The following is a 21015-nucleotide window of genomic DNA, read 5'->3' on the forward strand; positions in this document are numbered from 1 at the left end:
CTGCATATTGAAATTGTTGCGAACCGTGTCTGAACATTTAATGGCGATAATGTTAAGAAGCTCACCCTGTTTCAGCTACTTACAAGTTACAATGCTGTTTCCCATCTTTACGTAATGATGTTTCTTTTTGTGTTTCAAAATGTAACCATAGCTATGGGGGAACCCATCGCTTTTCATCCATAGTCAGTACTTTATTTTCCATTGTAAGGAATAAGCCAGCTTGTATGACTTATATAAAAATGGACATTTGAAATGACATCAGAACACAATCTATTCAAAACTTAGGGATCTCCGAAGGATAGTTGCCCACTGAAGGGCTCCACTATAAAACAAAGTTAGAGGTTGAGTTGTAGGCCCAGTGGTGTTAGTCGATTCCATAGTTATGGCCATAAACAAAAGCAGGTTCACTGACCACTGGTTAGAGCAGGAGTGTCCAATCTTATTCTCAAAGGGCTGGTGTGTGTGCAGGTTTTTGGGATAACCTGTATGTCAGCTGTTCAAACACAAGTGTGAGGACTCTTCAGCCAATCAGTCCTCTAATTAGGCATGTAATTAGGGAGTTGCAGCAAAAACCTGCATAACACACCGGCACTTTGCGAATAAGATTGGCCACCCCTAGGTTAGAGGATGTGATTATTGTTGCAGTTGACTCTACATTAGAAACAAAGATTCATCAATGAAGGTACATTTTTTATAAAGCACACTATTTAGCCCTGCCTTAATCAGACAAGTTGTATCGTTGGCTGAGAACATGTCTTGGCAAATGCTGAAAGATGTGTCTTTGATAATATATTATTTTTAATTTCTTTGTAAATCTGTGTATTCTGTAACACATATTCTCTTACTCAATGTATTCAATTTGTTCAATTGCGAGTTGCCATTGTAGGGGATTTGTGGCTGTTCCACAAACAAGAACTCATAAACCTTAAGAAGATGCCACAAAATGTTACAGACCACTGCATTATTCATCCTTAATAGATCTCTGGTCAACCACGCAGAAAAAAACACCTGCAATTTCAGGAGATAAACCAGGAACAGATTGTTTGTATTCATGACAGTCTATTTTTTCTCTGAAAAAAATTTAAGAATTGTCAGCTGTTTCGTCAGGTGTTTACTACATTAGATGGAGCTGCCACAGAGATAATTGTCTAGCAAATTTGTAAAGAAACATCATGATGAAATTTTGTCAAAGACAATGACATTTGGCATGATGTTAATAAATAGCTTTCAGTGTGCATGTTCAAGTTAAAGACCTGCCTTGGATCAATGTACCTGAAACAGTATCAATGAATGTATCAATGTATCTGAAACTGCATTTCCACAGGATAACATTTGAAACACTTATCCAACTGGTGCACATCTGAGAGGTTTTCTTAACCTGACACATGTACAAAGCAGTTTTTACATTGGACCACAACAGGTGATACCGTATACGTTTACTGTCTGTTTGCTCTGTGTGTGCTTGTAAGTATGGCAAGTCTTTGCATAAATTTTGACCTTAAACATGGCCTGGTGCTTGAGAAGCTGAACTAGATTAAATATCCAAGTAAGAGATGCAAACGGTTTCATGGCAATGTGAAATTGCTCTTCAGTATTCGTTTGAAGGTTGATATCTAAAAGAGGATACATAAGTAAAAAATCAATTAGTGTTGATGATTTGCTTCAATAAACTGCAAAAAAAGAGAAACATTATTTTCAGGTCATGATTGGTGCTTCTTCTGCCCCCCTTTTCATTTGTTTGACTTATTTGCTTTCTTTCTGTGTAAATGCAGTGGTGTTGAAATGTATCGTGAAGCCATGCCCATGAACAATCCGGAGATTTCGACAGCTGTGTAATGATGAAGGAGGCTAATAAACGTTGAGTTAAGAAATGCAGTTCAACAGTCTGTGATGGGCAGATGCAGTGCCCCCTCCCAGATAGCCGTTCTAGTCACGCTGCAAATTACTAGTGTTAAACACTGTTTGTTCCCAGTCGACATCTGCTTTAATTTACGTATTTACTCATCTACTCGGGAGAAGAGAACACACCTCTGTTAACAACATAAACAGGGGCGTCGAGTTTATGGCTGGGCAAATTAATTGGGCCCTATAGTTGCTGAAGTCTATTCAGCAAATATATCACGGATGGTACGATTATATTTATGTACAGTGTTTGATGCATTTCAAAAGGGGGCTCATCTCTTCCAGACTGCAGTCATAAACCAGAGATTGCAACTGGAAACACACAAAAACAAGGCTGGCTCTCTAGCTGTCTCTAGGTGCGTGTTGTTTTGATTCCATAGACCCTGCGGGAGGCAGTGGTCAGGGTATAATTAACCCCTCTCTTCTCCGACCCTTTGAGGCTGATGGTACTCAAGATGACTGCGCCATAAGCCCCTGAGCATGATTTGCAGGTAACCAGGAATCCACGTGTTTGTCTGTCCCCTTCTTTATCTGTCTGAACACATATGTCAGCTATTTATGCACGACTAGCAATTAAGCAAACATTGCTTTGCTGTCAGATAAGAACACAGTGAAGTTCTTAATAGCGTTATATGTAGTTGATGTGAACTATATTGTTGTGTCTTTATTGTAGCTACTTTTGTTGACTGAAGGTCCTAGCTGCAATATAATGGCGTTAGGTACAGTATGAAGGTCCTAGCTGCAATATAATGGCGTTAGGTACCGTATGAAGGTCCTAGCTGCAATATAATGGCGTTAGGTACCGTATGAAGGTCCTAGCTACAGGTTGATGGTGTTAGCTACGATATGAAAGTCTTAGCTAAACTGTGAATGTGTTAACTGCAGTATGAAAGTCTTAGTTACCACATGATACATGATATTAGCGACAATATCAAATGTTGTTTGCATGCAGAAACCTGTTTTTAGGGGTGGTGAGCAGGGGGCTGAGCTTTGACAGTTACTGAAATCCCATCAGGATGCAAAGTGAGGAGGCAGAGTTCCCAGTGGCATGGAATGTGTGCGCAATGGACTGTGAACGAGGTGAAGGAGGAGTGGCGTCGGCAGCCAAAACAGCTGGCTGGCCCCGTTCTCCTCTCTCCTGAATACAAAGGGTTAATGTGTGAGCAGAAATTAAGAAAGAATAGAGGAGGAAGCAGTTCAAAGACTGTAAAGTACGGCTGTGAGGAGCTCGAGAGAGAGAGAGGGAGAGAGAGTGCGTGTGTGTGAGTGTGTGTGTGTGTGTGTGTGTGTGTGTGTGTGTGTGTGTGAGAAGGTTGCAAGGGGGGGTGGGGGGGGATTCTGAATGCTAGTCACTTAGCGAGCGTGGTGTTTGCTTTGGTGCCTCTACAATCTGAGCCTAGTGGGAGACATCGAGAGCTCCGCGACATGGCATTCAACAGGAGGGGCTGTCCCCTGAGCTCCTGATTTATGGAGCGCCCGTCTGCCGGTGACAGAAAATACTAACAGTGAACACGACAGCGAGAGCACCGGGAACTGCAACAGGCAGACCCCTCCAACTGCACGCCGGCTCGCTGGCTCACTCTCGGTCTCCCGTCAACTCTCACGCTCTTGCCAGTGCCGGCAGCTGCCGTAGGATGCCCCAAGTTTGGTGATTCCGAGAGAGCGCGCGCCGTAAGCCAAAACATCTCAAAAATGAGAAAGACGAGATGGGGTGACAGGGAGCAGCTTGAAAGAGGATGTTCCATCCGGGAGGAAGCTCTGGGGCCAGGCAGGAGCACCGCCCGCGGCCGCTTCTCCGAGTCCTGGAAAAGGCTGAGCTCCAGGCAGAGTTCCACCAAGAGAGCTGGGCTGGCCGCTCAGCAGCTGCCGGTAAGTGAGATTCTGTTTCTCTGTTCATCGACGCCTGTAGGGAGCGGTGCCAGGGGTGGGCTGCGGCTGGGGGTGGGTTTGCGGTGAGAGGGCGGTGCAGGGAACAGACCCAGGGTTTTTGCAAAGCTTCTGGGCACCAGGGGTTTCGCATATTGTGCTGTGTGTGTGTGTGTGTGTGTGTGTATGTGTGTGTGTGTGTGTGTGTGTGTGTGTGTGTGTGTGTGTGTGTGTGTGTATGTGTGTCTCTGTGTGTGTCCATGCATGTGAAATAGAGTTTCAATACGAAGCTTTCAACCGTGTTGGAAGTTTGCAGCATGCAGTATTTAAGTCCAAATTGTGTTTTTTGTAAAGATTCAAAATTATATCTTACCTAAAGATCCCAGAGATTTTGGTAAATCACCTGTGTAACGAAAAACTTTTTAAAGATGAAAAATACTGTCAGTGGACATTACCTTTTGTTTAATGAAACACAGCTATTATAAGCGTGTCTGGTTTATATTCTCGTTTAATTTTTATCATTAATTAAAGATTGCCGTATTGTATTATTTACAGCTGTACATAAGGCACTGAGTGTAGGATGCAAATCTGGTGATGGGTTTTCCCCTGTTAGCTCATAAAGCCAAAAATTGATGGGAGAGAAATAGCATGAAACAGGAAAAGAGAAAGAGAGGAGATAAAGCTCTAGGGTTGAGAGAGCGAGAGGAAGGGTGGGAGAGAGGGAGAGAGGGAGGGAGGCAGGGCTCAGCCGGCATATGTACTAAGGGAGTTTTTGCCTGGATGTGGATCACACCTCACCACACTCAACGCCCGGAGCTATTTATCTGGAAACGTTACATCATTTTGTATGTATTTCGTCCTTTGTTGGTTCTTCGTATTTCCTCATGAAAGGCACCCAGAGACAGCACTGTCTACCACAGGGAAGCTTTAGGCAGTTAAATAAAAGTGCAAAAAAGAATAAAAGTTGGCTGAATGCCCATTTGCTGTCAGCGTTTTGTTCACTCAGTGCTCTGAAGACACTGCAACCCTCTCTTGCGGTAAAATGAAAGACCTGCAAGATCACAGCCACTGCTCATATCAGATTATTTTTTGCCACTGTATTAACTGCCCTTGTTCTTTTAATGTTGTAATAAGAAGTACAACATTGATAAAAAGTACTTTGCAAACTGAAAGCTGATGTTCACTCTCTTGTCAAGCAGCTAATGTGGACTTTAACCGTACTGACCAGTGCTGTGAATCATGCCAAACAGCTTCCATTGTCTGCTCATATAATATTGCGATTTATACAGTACAAACTTTTATAAACTAGAAAACTTTTATTTGTTCTGGGTCCTTATTAACGCTGACTTTGTACAACTAACACAGAATATAAATTTGCACCCATAAAGGTGTGTGAACTATAAACTGTAGATCAGTCGCATGCAATCCTCCCATGCTGACAGAGATGATAAATAAATAAATAAATGTGCCTACGGTATCCGTACCAGTGTGTCATTGATCATCTAATGAGAGGAACAGCACTTTTGATCAGATGCCCTGTGCTGTCTCAGGGATTGGGGGGGGGGGGGGGAGAGTGAGAGAGGAGGAAAGAACTCTTATGAATATAGGATAGAGCGACCATGAGACATTGTGTGCCTTAAGCTGGCTCATGTGCAAATTCCATTGGTTAGTCACTCAACTTTTTGATTATACAGACGCTCCTCTACTTACGAATGAGATACGTTCCAAACGGCCGTTCGTAACTTGAAATGTTCGTAAGTCGTTAATTGACATCATTTTAAGGGTATACGCAAGTATAAAGAACTAGGATGCTGGGAGTACGCACGCTACACTGCTGCACGGCGGGAGTAGCGGCCAGAAGTCGTACTACATAGAATTAGTGCAAAGAAAAAAAAAATTATGTTGCGGACTGGAAACCGGAGCCCAATGAACACAATTTGGACTTACGGTCCTCTTTGTTCGTATGTCTGAAAGTTCGTAAGTTGAAAGTTCGTAAGTAGAGGAGCGTCTGTATGTTGGGGAGGTAGTTTTTGGATTAAAACCTTTCCGAACTCGTAATACTATTAATAAAAATAACTGCATTGCAATCATGGGGTAATCACAATGTAACAAAATTATTATGATTTCTTATCTAAGTATTTATTTTAAATTATTATATATTTAAGGTATATATTTTGAATTGTGTTTTTTCAAAAGTATTTACGTCCTATAAAGACCATACATTTACACCTGAGCAGGCCGGCCCGCTGATAAACTTGCGTCCTCAAGGACTGTGTAGGATGTAACTTAAAGGAACCCCCTTAGAATTCATAGAGTTGTATAGAGAAATCAGTTTGTGTCAGCTTGAAAACGAGGTCCATGGGCAGAGCTTCGAGTGACTCCCAAAGCAGGACATGCAATCGAAGGCTACAGATGGAAAGTGAGGTGGACCACAGGCTTCATAACGTGATAATGCTCTCAGATTTTCTGCTGGTATTAGGACTGTGGTTGAACAAAAACTGGGAATTTCTGTGTTTGATATTTAAACAGTCTCTAATGAGACGGTTTTACTCATTGTAATGTGATTCATTAGGATTTCTTCCAAGAGTAAATACTCTTTTCTGCAGCCCATCTGAAAAATCAGGCAGATACTGTAAGCCTTTTGATGTTAATTTGTTTGGTGGATGTGTGACTTACTGGCAATTAATAAATATTTTGGTAATCAATAAATACATGCATACGTTGCTAAAAAGCACCAACTGGATATTATTGTTATATTGCATTCTTATTATAGTGTGGTAGTATGTTTTTTGTGACATTAATCATCATTTTGCATGCTGTGTTTGTGTGTGTGTGTGTGTGTAAATACACATGTAGCAACAAGGTGGTGTAGTGGTTAGCAAACCTCTAGGGTTTGAGTCTGGTTGCTCCCCGCACTGGTGTGTGGAGTTTGCTTGTCTCTCTGTGTCATCGTGGGGTTTCCTCTGGGTCCTCTGGTTTCCTCCCACAGTCCAAAAACATATCGAGGTTAATTGGAGTTACCAAATTGCCCGTAGGTGTCCATGTGTGTGTGACAGATGTGTAAGTCTGCTCTGTGCTGGGTTGGCTCCCCATCCTGGGTTACACCCTGCCTTGCGCCTGTAACCCCCATGACCCGGAATAGGACAAGCAGGTACAGAAAATGGATGGATGGATGAATATGTATCTTCTGAATATGGGATGCCAATCCCTCTGAAGCACTCGTACAGTCATATTGCATGGGCAATTTAGATGGGCCGGGTGGCAGTTGGGAGGTGAATGGATGAATGGATGGGTAATATATTACATAATACATATCACGGGATTTCTGCTCTGTAGTTCATTAACAAAGTGGAGATGGGGGTGATTACAATATTTACAAAACTAACAGGTTCAGGCATTTCAACATGAAGTCAGAGCCATCCAGACGAGATGGAGTCTGCTTGATTTTACACTTGGAGAAACAGGAGCATGGCGTAATGCTGCAGAGCAAACACCAAGTCATCAAGTGTGTGCTGATACTTCATCTCACTGCATATCAACGCAACTATGATCAAATCCAATAATCATTTTATTAACAGAGGAGTTTTTTTGTTTCTACTGCAAGGGGATTGTAACTGGCACCTTGGTAACAGTAACTTGGATACAGAATGTGTTATTTATCCATTTCATTTTTTTTTGTTATCAACATCACACAGTGGGAAGTGCTAAAAGAATTTCAAGATAAAGGCAGAACAGATAATTCCGGCATCTGCTGTACAGATTCAGAAGGTCTTTCAGTGCCAGCTCCGAGACATCCTCCAAATGGGGTGAAACCCCAATGTTCTGGTTACATTTAAAAGTCAGTATTGTTTAATATTAAAAACAATACCTGCAGTCCTGAACAGGGGCAGCAGGTACACGATTGGGGAATGGGATTACAAGTGATAAATTAAGCTATCAACAGGTGTCCAGGGCTTTCTGCCTGCAGAATCCTTTATAAGATGATCATTTGCTCAAATTATTCTCAGCTTTTGAGACAAATCTGCTCTTCTTAACTAGTCATGTAAGTATGTCCGCTATAGAACAATGGATTAGGGGGACTGGAGCCAATCTCAGGCCGTGTAGGCTGTGACCCTACTACCCTTTGAGTCACTCTGTGTATGAATGGTGAAATAATACAAATGAAATACTGCAGTATGATTTTTTTTATGAATTATAACTCCCCCCCCCCCCCAACGAAAGCACTTACTGTAGCCATCTCTCCGATTTGATTTTCCTTGCCGGCCCCAGAAGGATGCGCTCCCCCTTTGAGTCTGGTCCCTCCCAAGGTTTCTTCCTTCTTGGGAGTTTTTCCTTGCCACTGTCCCCTCTGGCTTACTCACTGGGGGCTTTGGGCAGGGATTCTGTAAAACGATTTGAGACGATGCAATGTTGTGAAAATGCGCTATACAAAAATACATTTGTTTGTTGTTTGTTTAGTGTTGTTTCCGTTTTCTTATAAAATAAGCAGTAAGAAAGACAAACAGGAAGTAGAGTATAACTTTGCGCTTTTCTCTCCATCCTTTTGTCGGATATTTAAACCCAGAATTCATTGTGTTCGGTCTCCAGGCGCGTTAACCTGCAGACTCTGCCTGACTTTATTGTGACAGATGGATTTCTGGTACGACGACCCTTGTTATGACCTGGTGTCCAGTGAGATGCCAGATTTGTAAATTGATGCGTCAACAACCACAGGACTTGGTGCGCTGCTGCACTGGAGGAGTCCAGGATTTAACTCGTATTTCTTACTCCCCAGCATGCAACTGGTGCTTCCTGCTAGGGTTGGACAGTAAAGCGGCACAATACCAGCATTTTGAAATCAATAATTTTGTTACGCAAATGGCTATTTTATCTCACTAAAGACAATCTGTCTCTTTAAGCTCAACTCTGACAGCAGTGACGTTACGCTTGTGGTGTGTGATGTTGCAGGACACAACCAAGAGCAGTGGCAGAGAGAGTGTTGTACTTTATCCACTTTGTTCAAAGGTTAGACTTGAAAAGATGGCAGCAGCTTCAGTAACACCTGAACTCATTGTCAAAGTGAAATACAGAGATATTTCAGCCTTAAGGTAGGGAAAAAGCCCCTAAACACCTCTGCACAAGAGCTGTTTTAAACTGTCTTGGAAAGGAAGGCAACACGCCAAACCAGGCTTCTGGTTGGACAAACATCCTGTCATTTTCAAGACATTCATAGATCGTTAGGTAATAGTTGACTAGTTCACTCCCCTGTTATGTCCAGGAAAAAAAAAATCTGTGAACTCTGCACAGCAATAACATACATATTCATACATAATCTACAGTGATGCGCAAATCCATCTCACTACCAAGCCGACCCTGCCAGTTAATTCAACCTGACAGACGTAATAATAGCCTGCTTTTTTGACTAATATACTTACATTTTATTTTATCTCACCTGCCTGCAAATGAACGCGAATATCACTAAACATTTTCTTTGAAATAATGCTCAATAATGACATTCGAGAGTTTTTCGAAATGTATATATTGAGAATCAGTGGGCTAAGCCTGTGTGCCTGTAATCAGAAGGTCGCCGGTTCAAACCCAGCCTCAGCCTGTGGGTCCTTGAGCAACGCCCTTAACCCCCAGCTCCCTGGGCGCCCCAACAGGTGGCTGCCCTTCACGGACAGCTTACTCTGCAAAGAGCAAGTTTAGTGAGGCGTAAAGACAATTTCCCCACGGGTATCAATAAAGTATCAATTATCTCAATCGGAATTCATGACTTAACAATGATATTAAAGCAAAAGTTTTGGTATTGTGATGGCAGTACTTCCTGCATTCCAGTGTACCTGGGCTGGAGACATGAAGGTCTCCATAGGATTATCTAACCAGCTTGGGCTCAGCTTGGCAGAGCTTGTTTTTACTGCCATTTTGTCACTTTGGACAAATTAAGGAAAACAAATGTGAAAAGCTGCCTTCTCCAGAGTCATGCATTTCCAGAGTGCTGCTGCATTTGTGTGTGTGTTCAAATGGCAGAAACCCTTGGAAAAACAGTGATAACTAATTTTTTTTATACGTTTGCATCTCTTTACATTGCATTGTAGAAGAGAAGGGTTTGACTCTATGGTATCCTTTTGGGCTGTGTTCAGAGAGCTTTTTTATTTTGGGTTCTTTCATCCCGCCCCCCAATAGATTGACCTTTGCATCTAAGTTAATAAGTTGCCCCCCACCACCAATATCAAACTCTCCCCTACGCCATTCGCTGTAGCTCCAATTGTTTGTCTTTCTTTGCTCCATTTCTGTCTCTCTCTCCCCCCCCCCTCTCTCTCTCTCTGTCTACCCTGTAACTCTCTATTTTTCTATCCCTGCAGTTGACATTGTATTTTAGATCTGAATGAAATGGACACAGCATCACAAAACAGAACAAACTAAAAAAACACCAGAAAGACTGTACACTTGTTACTTCTTGTGCTCAACTTTAAACTCTTAGTACAGTAAGTCTTATGGACAACTTTTACTTCCACTGCTCTAAAGCCTATTATAGTCAAAAATCAGGTTACTGTAAATACAAAGGTTCATGATAAGAAACGCACTTTGTGACACTTGTGAAAACGTTGCACGGCTTCAGTGGTTTGTTGGCTCGAGGCTCAGTACAGTACCAAATGTAGTTATTACTGCTATAATAATAATTATTATTTTTTACTCTATTATGAATGTTCCTACTTACCTACGAATTTGACTTAAATACAGACTTAGGGAATGGATCTCGTTTGTAACCGGGGACCTGACCAATCATGCCATGCCGAACTGGATGATTCCCCTGAATGGTCCAATTCTTGGGATTCCAGCATCCTCTGGATCTTAAAGCAGACTAGCTGGGACAAAGCCCATCTCATCTTCATACAGCTGAGGGGGGTAACATGCGAGATAGCGCTTGCTCGTGGTGTCATAGCAACTGTTATTTGTGGCATCAAGCTGAACTGTACAGCAGCCAGGGTTGGTCTGTATGATGCTTTTTGCCTGCTGTATGTATTTTTTTCTGTTCATCTGCCACAGTTAAATTGGCTATTTGCTGCTGGTACTTGTATCCATTACTGATCCATGCCAGGGTTGTGACGAGCCTGGAGCTTAACCCAAGAAGCACATGGTTCAGGCCAGGATGCACCTTCATCACAGGACACATTGACATTAAAGACAAATCTGGATAATCCAGCTCATCTCAACTGCGCATCTTTGGGGTGAACTGCAGTACGCAGAGCCAGGGCAAGAATGGAAGCAAGTCGGGGGGCGGGAGAGTCAGAAACCAATCCGATATCCCATCAGAGATGGCCTGAAAATTGCAAAAATGCTTATTTATAGTCTTAGTGAGACATCCCTTAAACGAAAGCAAGTGTCACGTGGCAGCCAGGGGCTCCTGATGCGTGTGCGTCCGAGCTGTGATGTCAGCTGTGTGGAAATACTTTACTTTGAAGGAAGTAAAAAGCAAAATGGCAGAGTGCAGTACTGTATATGTGAGGCTAGTGCTCTTTTTGCTTAAGCCGAATTTACCCCATACGTGTAAACAAAAGAATATGTGGGAAAAACTGAACAGCAGTGATATTTGTTTGCAAAATTAATGGTCGCTAATTCTGAACAGTAATATTTATAAAAACTAGACGTCTTCAGGGTTTGGTGAATTAGTACATATACTGTATAAGTTATATTAGTGCTCCATTGTATATTTTGTACTGGAGACGTTTGTGTTCTATGCATACTCAAACAATGTTGCTACGGCACTAAATACAGGTTTTAATTGAAATGTACAGTATGGATGCAAATATCTCATTTAATACTTAATATGTAATTGTATTTGGTATAGTTTCCATTTTTTCTTTAATTCTGACTGGCATGGATAATCTCCTTCATCTGGGGCACTGGAGGGTTTAAGAAAGTGAGGTTTCCACTTTGACCATGTCTCAGAGCAGAAGTAAAACCATGACTGAAGGTGTAATGATTTGTGATCTGGACCTTTACCCAACCCGGGTAATAACCCAGCAGCACTTCGATTGGGCCATTGGGCGAACCCAGGAGGTAGTGCATGGAAAGAAGGATATTAACCGTTTTAGACTTTTTGGATATTTTTGGCTGCCTTTCTCCAGGACTAAGCACTCAGCACTATGGAACACCCTCCCGGACCGTTTGAGGGCACCACAGACTATTGAGAGTTTTAAAAAAGAATTTAAAACATTTCTTTTTAGCAGAACTTATGGTTTTTATTTAACCTTGCAGGTTGCCGCATTTTAAAAGGTGTTTTATGTTGTTTTTGCTATAATTTTTTTATTTTGTAGCACTGAGATTTTTTTCAAATATGCAGTGCATTACCAATAAAATGTAGTATTTTTATTACTACTACTAATAATAATACTATTAGATGCTGTTCTTTTGCACTTTATTTAGTTTCTGATTGCAGCTAGTGGGACATGTATAGTGACGTACATCACGCGTTACTGCAGTCTGGCATTCAAGTTGAGAGAAGTTCATTGAGAAGAGGATGACAGCTCGTGCAGAGGGTGGGAGTGGAAGCCAGGAGGATATCCACTGAGGTCTCAATCTTAGAGCTTCCTACACCAGAAGACAATTATTTTTGATAGACTTCTTATTGGACTTATCTTTTTTGTTCAATTTTATTTTTTTTTCTTTTAAGCGGAACGACCCACTTGCAGACTGTGTCATCACTGAAGGTCTCTGGACTCTCCGTGTCAGGAATAACGTTTGCTAATTGCTTTTCACTGGGGAGTTTGACACACGGAATGCAAAGACGACATCACTAGGGCAAATTCATACGGTACATCACATCATATATGTCAGTTCGTTCCATATAAAATACCTATGAAATATTCCAGTATCTTTCACATACGGTGTAATTTATGCATGTGAAGGCTCATCTGAATAGTTGCCTCGCAATAATGGGAGTTTGCATATTTCCTCCCACGATCCAGTAACGTGGGAAGGTGAACTCGTGTGTCTAAATTGCCTGTATTGTGTGAGTGAACCACATCCAGTCCATGGACCTCACTGTGCTGTGCTCCAAGAAGATTCTTTGCATGTTGTGTAAAAATCAGTTATGCATTCATATTTTAGAGAAATACCCCTTTATTTAGTGTGGGCTGAGGTACCTCTGGGCAGCTACTACAGTATAAATGATATACATGGTAAATCTGCAAACCTTAAATCATTGTTTAAATTATGAGATTGTTGTTTTGGTTTCATTACCAATTTTCTTTGGAATCCAAATGCTGTGCTGTCGCGCGATTAAATGGACTTAATTGAAATACTGAAGCCATCATCTGAAGTGACTGTGGATGATACTTGCATTGTACTGAAAGACTGAAAGATTTTGTTTTTAATATCAGTCACCTCATAATGTTTAAGGTTCCCCATTCAGTATAGAGTGATGGTGAGTTTACAGCCTATTCCAGGTACACAGAAGACCAGTTGGGACATTTAATAGGCTATATGATAATGGAATTATGAAACAACTATTTGCTAAACTTAAGCTCAAATATCTTTGTAGCATTATAGATATACATTGATGAGTTCTATCATTCAGAATTTTCCAGTATACTAATGCAATTCACAAATGTATATTTAAGAGTGGTTGTTGGAAGATGAAGGACAAGTTTTGAGCTGGCGATAACCCTCTTTAATTTAAATGGCATTCAGTTGTTCAGATATCTGCTGGAACATTGTATATTGAATTATATACAGATTCAGATACTCGAACCTGAGTTTCATGTTCTGTGGGCATTTCGTTCTGCAGTCCATATAATGTCTTGCTGATCCATACTGGCTAGATAGTTCTCACAAATATAACAAACCATTGACTTGGAAACAATTGTATGCAGTGCATGGATGTCATCAGCTCTTTGATCATTAGTGTATTCAGTAAAAAATGACAAATTGGTCACAAAATCCATGTATCTTCCTTGTAGTATTATTTACACTGAAAGTGCTTTGAGCAAGTGCTCGAAAAAAAGACATTTGTAATCATTGCTGGTGAAGATCTTACATTTGCATATTACATTTAAAATTCACCAAGCATCAACTTTATTTTATCTCCCCAAAGGCTTTTTTTTTAAATACACTGTACATATACACTAGACATCTTTGATATTTTTGTTAACAGACTCACTGAAGACTGTCGCTGTCTGTCTTCAGTTTAGCAGATATGGTCAGTTTAATCATTCATATCCTTTGCAAAACAGTATAGCATGCTAGAAGCCTTGGATTTCTTACAATAATGCCACCAAGAGGGGCATTGAGTTACAGTAAGGTTCACCTTTGCACTGAATTCTAGTTAATGGTAATCAGCTGCCTGTTTGAAGATTTTATTGGGTCAGGTCACGTAAATACATTGTTTTTTTGTTGTAATGAAAAAGGGAGACTTCATTGAAGTCCTATATTTTTAATCAATGGGTATTTCAAACAGAATTTTCTGTCTTTGTTCCACCTGGCTGCTGTGTGAGAATGATTATCTCAAACCTTTGCATGCAGAGCCAGAGTTCATTATTCATGTATTAATCCCAATTATCAGGTCAAAGTGCCGTGATGCAGGGCAGAATTAACACCCTAGATATTACATGTAAATAGCATGGTTACTATAGCAACACCGGGCTTTTTAAACGACGTCGAATTTATGTGTCGCCGACCAGAGTGCATGGCTTGTTGAGATGGCAAGTAAAAAGACATAGATGATGGAAGAAAACTGGCGTTAGTATGTTTTTTGGCTGCTTGCTGGTGCAATAACTCACCAAGAATGGGGTTGAATGCGGGAAGACAACACTGCTGAATCAATCCGTCTGTCCGTCCATCCATCCATTTTCTATACTTGCTTGTCCTATGCAGGTTCACAGGAATCGGGAGCCTATCCCAGAAGCCACGGGTACAAGGCAGGGAGCCACAACACTGATGAATGAACTATCATTCTTCTTTTTTATAATTCAAACTTGTCTCACTCAATAAAGAGGGATTTTGAAAATGAGCATGGAACACTTTGCCTCAGTTTTCCTCATGGAAACGTTATTGTGAACTCTTTATGGTTGGGAAGGCCCCTGGTACCTACTAACTACAGTTAGTACTAACTACTGTAATAACCTTCTTTGCATGTCAGAATGAATTCATAGAGTATGCTGCAGCGTTAGAGTTCCATATGCCTAAATGATGTCCTAAATAATAAAGAAACCACTTAGCAGGCTATGTCCATGTAGTAGCATCAGGGCCAGTTCCACTATGCTTTGAAACTTCATCCCTCAGGACATCGGAATCCTGAACGTCCTGCTCCTCCCCACCTCCCTCCGTAACTTACAGCATGATTCAAGATTTTAAATCTGTTTCCATCTGGCACCAACAACATTTCTGCACCTTCTTTTTTTACAGTGGGGTGGTGAGTGGTGCCGGTAAAAGCTGTCTTAGTGGTTCTATGCGGTGCCAAGCACTAATCTAGATATTCTACTTGCCAGTGATGGTCCGCTTTCTATCTTATTTTGCTCACCTAATATATTTATATTAATTTTTTATTCATTGCGTTGTCGCACTTGTTGCATCTTGTTGCGGTACGTGTTTTATCTTGTGTGCACGTGGCACTGTGGATTTGGAGGGTCATTATTTCATTACATTGTGCTATACTGTACATTGTGCTATACTGTACATTGTGCTATACTGTACATTGTGCTATACTGTATATTGTACTTGCATAAGGATGGGATGGCAGTAAAGTTTGCTAGTGAAAGGATGTATCCACATGAATCCAAGTTATACCAAATTTAGTAACATTTATTGTTTTGTTATTTGCCATTTACTATATTCTACATTCCTCAGGCAGCAGTTTAGAGCACTGTTTAATGAATAAGTATTGTAGATATGAAGTCTTTGGGTACTTTATGGGAATGGGATCTCACCAGAGCAGATACACCAGTTTCTGAACTGTATGAAACTTATTAACTAATGTACTACTTATGTACTGCAGTGGTCTGTAAGGGAGCCGCTTCCTGCGGAGCTGCTCTGCACTAAGCTGCCCTTCAAACAAGGCAGCTGACCTGCAGTTTTAGCTTTTCATTTTTATCTGCCTTGACTGACTTGGGCTGTTGCTTTTTACTTTTCTGGTGTTATATCACAAAGTACATCATAGCCGTAACCTCTACAGCTCGTCCTGTAACCACATTGTAATTAATTACAGTTTAATTAATGCTAACATTAAAGCTACACTATTCAAATTATTAATTTACCTTGGGGGAAAAAACATGACGCTTGGCTTTATAGTTTTTTTAAAAATAAGAATATATGGAACCGCTGGAAAAGGCAGTAGCGGATACAGAGAAGTAAGAAATTACATTACGGTAGCTTGGTATTGTGATAAGGATGCGCTGAAATGGCCATATTCAGGTATGGGCACAAAATTATCTCAAAATAATTATGTGCTCAGCGATCTGCAGAACGAGTTAAAAATGAGTTTGAAAGATTAAACTCACTTAGTCTCACATGGAGCTGTAAATGCGATACACTTTAAGCTGCATTTTTAACAAGTAGTTAATAGGAGCTTTGACCAAACATACAGTATGGTACCTGTGGGACTAAAGTTTATCTCGGTAGAGTTCAGATTTAAGATAAGATGCAACTTTATTGGTCCTCAGTGGCTGGGGTTTTTTTGCGATCTGGTAGCATTACCGATGCTCAACTGGAATCTCAGTGTTCATAGGGATCAAAAACATAGATAAGTAGAAACTGTATTAAGCAATGAGTCGATTTCTATGTCCACACAAAAAAAATCAGTTTCCAACATGCATGAAGATGTCCAGTTTGCACCCTGGACAGTCAGGCTAACAAATTGTTTGTCTTCTGTTGGGAGGAAAATAATGACCCCCCCTCCAGCTAGGAAATGTTATGAGCCCATTTCCAAAAGAAACCCACCCAATCATTGACTAATGCCACTTTTATATACTTTTAAAGCCTCACCAGGTCTCCTGCTATCCTTTGACAAAGACAGCATACTTCAGAACACTTCAGTAACCACACAACAATATGCAGAAACAAAGTATTTTAACATCAGTTATTTCAGTAGAAAGATAATACTGGGCAGGAAATGAAAATATTGCAAAAATATTAATCATTCATGTAATTGTTTAACCAAGTTTTAAGTGTAAATGTTATTCACGCTGCTAATAATAATGTCAATTTTATTTTGCATAGCTCTGTTCTTAATTATTAATATATTTTCTTATATGCAATGAAAATCAGTCTTTCAGTCCTGAGTCTAAAATGCTTTTATTAAGAAGGGATTAAGCTGCTCCAAGGTATGAGTTCTCAAGATGTTTGGTGCCTCAATGAAATATTAATGTTACTAAATGTCTTATCTAATGGGAAGCATTTTGTGTATCAGCCATTTTTGCTACTTTATTATTCCTAATTTCCATAATAGATTACCCAGGTTGAACAATCGGCCTAGTTTAATTCTGGTCTGATCCTGCACCGTTTGGATCTTAGATCAGTAAAGCCTTTAATATTTAAGCTTAAGTAAAACATTATTTGTATCATGGAATAAATGTTTTTGACATTAGTGTGTTGTACTTGACCAGGAATGATTATGCTGTATAAAGTCAGCCATGCTAGTTCCCGGTTTTAATGATGGTTTGGTTTGAAGATCTTGTTTTTGCGAATATTATGCTGTGATCAGTAAGCACACGAGGTGCTTTCAAAGAACTCCAGCAACAGTATCAAGCAGATGAAAGGTATTGTTCAAAAATCCCAGCATCCCAATAATTATTCATCTGCTGTATGGTTGTGGAAGTGTGAGCGTTAAACAGATTTACTTGTGCCACACCATGTTTTCCTCACTTGACAGCAGAGAATAATTAATGATTGAGATCTCAATACATTATTCAAGAACCAAATGTGGATGTGTTGGAAGAAGATGTAGGTCTAAAATTATATGACTCTTACTGTACTTTTTGAAAGCAAATGGGCATAGATTTGTCTGTTTGTATTTGTGTAGAATTGCATTGCTAGTAGGGCACATTGTACTTTGTCAGCACATAGATATAGACATAGATAGATAGACAAGTGGTCTGATTCTTGGGTAAAGCAGGTTGTGCCACCATTTAGTTTTTTGTTTTCAGAATTAGACCCAAGCCATGTACAGTATACGCTTTTCACTGTAAACTTTCCTTATTTCATTCAAATACTCCCTTAACCTATAAGCTGGATGGAAAGCAAGTTTCTCCAAGTAGGATAAAGAGACATAAAACACTGAATGTTTTTAATCAAGTTCAATATTTGGTTATTTAGCTGTTTTACCATCATAGATCTTTCATATGTTTGCAATTTGGTGTATGCACTATTTTGTGAATAGCATTTATATTCCCCTTCTTGTTTAGTTTTGTGTAACATTCCTAGATGAATATTAAGTAGAACATAAATAAACTGATGCTTGTGGGCTGAATGGTCCAGTGGCTTGTCAAAATGCACATTCACATATTTGCATTTCTTTCATTGTACATTTTCTTGTAAACGGTTTTCTCTTAATTTGTACAGTATACAGGTATTAAAATGAAAGGTTAAGGCATAAATAAGGAATTTTAAAGATATTAAGAGTGCAGCAAAATGTACTTAAATTTATTGTGATGCCAAATTTCCCATATGGAAAACAAGACAATATGAATGCTTGAATAGTTGTAATAATGCGGATTATTAGATTGCTATTGTGATAAGATGTAAAATGATTGTGTTTTGCAGTTATGGAATATAGATGAATGGATAGATATGATTTGTTATTTGGACACTTTGTGGTACTACTGTAAGTTTCCTGTGGTGGTTGGGTTTAATGTCTGAATATAATTGTTTTAGCACAAATTGTGGCTCTCGTTCTGTTACTATTTTTCAATGATATTTAAAGATTTTTTAAGGTTTAAGGTTTTTTGTAAATATTTGTCTTACTTGAAGGACAGGTCAGATACAGTTAGCATTACACTTCAATTCCAGTGTTTTGTGCAGACCAATTTTCCCAGAATTCCAGCCAACTGATATTGTCCTGTAGTTTGTTGTACTTTTGTAAATATAATCACATGACTTCTCTCCATAACTAGTGAGTGAGTCAGTGTAGGTTACACAATTCTGCTTCATTTCATTAACACCACATATCTGTACTACATCTAGCTTACCCAAGATTAGCATTTTTTCCTCATAGCTCTGTATTTAATACCTGTGGGTGGGGTTTTGTGTAGCATTGACTTGATTGAACCTAATAGGGATATGCAACTGCTTCCCTATTAGCAAGTCTATCATCGGCACTATTCAGTTTCAAGGTTACACATAATTATCCCTTCCTCAAAGTACCCTTTCAGTTGCATTGTTTTTTGACACTAATCAAAATGCAAAGACATTTAAGTAATTTCATAAAATGAGGTATTTTTATTGACCTCGCAGAAATTCAGTAATTAAATGCAAATTGAAGGAATGAAGTGTAAAGTTGAAATGTTCCAGAAAGACTTTTAGCTGCCCTGTTGCTATGGTGACCGGTGGCTCATGCCAAGTTACCGGTGTCCGAAGTCCAGTGACTTCCCTTGAATGGTTTTGGCATGGACAACTCCAGATGAGATTAAATCCCTAGAGAATAGAGACCGACTCCAGCAAAAGATAACTTCAGTCGGCTCCTAACAAAAATACCCCATTCAGAATATACAATGGGAAAGGACACATCAAAAATAGGACAGAGGACGATCTCGCCCATTCACCATGACATCTTTCATCATAAAAAAAAGCTTGAACAAAAGACTCCGGTAGTGTGGAAAATAAAATGCTTATCAATGCATATTTTGATTTAATGCTAGTGCATTTTTGAAAACCAGAATCCTTCATTGGTGTTAGCATGCAATTGATTGCTGTGCAGTTAAACTATTTATTGTTTATTTTGCCTTGATTAGTATCACTCCTTTTGGTCATTATTTAGCAATATCCCTTGTTATTAGTTACTTTCTAATTAACATTAATACCAATGTCTTAAAATGTTATGCAGCATTCATTATATTTGATACTTGATTCAGATTTCATAAAGGTACTGTTGATATACAACCTGGCACTGGAAAGCTGTCTAGATAGTTACCAGGAGTTCATATTGATTGCACTTAATAACTGTTTTTATACAATTAAATGACAGAAAGAAACCAATTGAAATGTGCAGCTACATTAAATGGAACCTGGTGTAATACTTTGATTTCAGTGTTTAACCACGGCAGTTACAATAGTTACATTAATATTCAGAGAAACGAACAAAGGCCATGACCCCTGACCGCCATACGTGACACATCTCCAGTTATTTCTGTTGATATTGTTTTCCTATGGACTTATGGATGGGAGTCCCGACAGGACTGCAGGGTTTATCGCTCCAGATGATATCTCTCCGGCTAGCGGAAGACGCCTGACTGATAGATGAAAGACCAGCGTGAGCCTAATTTCATCGAAGGCTTTGTGACTCTGTCTTGGCATTCTCACCCAGCACCTCTGGGGACGGCAAATCAGCTTAGGGGAAGTTTACGGCAGCAGATTGCAGATGGGCTGTCATGCTGAGAGCCCAGAATCCCCTTCTGCAAGACCAGCCCCCCACCCCCCGAGAGTAAAAACAAAAAACAAATGTTTCTTCACAGCTCATCTAGATGTGTCCAAGCCCTGAGAGACAACGAGAGCATGGAAGCTGTAAAGCAGATGGTAGATGATGAAGGAGGCTTGGAGGAGGGTCAGCAGGTCTCCTGGTTAGAGCAGCCACCTGAGGCTTAAGATGTGCTTTGGGTCTCAGGTGGCAAACTGCAGAAGTAACCTCACACAATCCACGCAATCCACTCAAGTCAAAATTCATTTCCGATGTGGGTGTATATATATATGAAATCCATATTTCCTTATCTCCAATTTCACCAAAGGATTTTAAACCAGTGGTAATTTACTCCAAATTTAAACAGATTATTTTTGAAACAACAGGATTTCAGTTCTGGAATCAGCTCACATTAGGGGGGGTTGCATTGCTATGCCAATATGGCAGTTATAACGAGCTCCAGGTTTTAATGTGCTCCCACATGTAGGATTGTTAATATTGCCATAGTAACCATTGTACAGGCTGCAACTACAAATAGTTCAGACCCCTGTATTCTTAGTATTAATGGTCTACCCAAATGACTAAGATTTCAGGTGATTTGTTAAATATTCCGTCCAACATTCTTTACAATCATCTGAAAACAAAATGAACTCTTTCAT

General features: G+C 40.0%; 1 protein-coding gene across 4 annotated transcripts in view; it reads left to right on the forward strand.

The window, feature by feature from the left end:
• Window positions 1–3253: 3253 nt before the first annotated feature.
• Window positions 3254–21015, forward strand: part of trpm3 (transient receptor potential cation channel, subfamily M, member 3) — a 132463-nt gene continuing 114701 nt past the window's right edge. For all 4 annotated transcript variants that reach the window (XM_048991726.1, XM_048991779.1, XM_048991735.1 and 1 more), the window contains exon 1: window positions 3254–3771. In XM_048991726.1, the coding sequence (XP_048847683.1) occupies window positions 3595–3771 (177 nt within the window). In that variant the 5' untranslated portion in view covers window positions 3254–3594. The remainder of the gene's footprint in view (window positions 3772–21015) is intronic.

The sequence above is a fragment of the Brienomyrus brachyistius genome, chromosome 2 (assembly GCF_023856365.1).
Source record: "Brienomyrus brachyistius isolate T26 chromosome 2, BBRACH_0.4, whole genome shotgun sequence".
In the NCBI taxonomy this organism is placed as follows: domain Eukaryota; kingdom Metazoa; phylum Chordata; class Actinopteri; order Osteoglossiformes; family Mormyridae; genus Brienomyrus; species Brienomyrus brachyistius.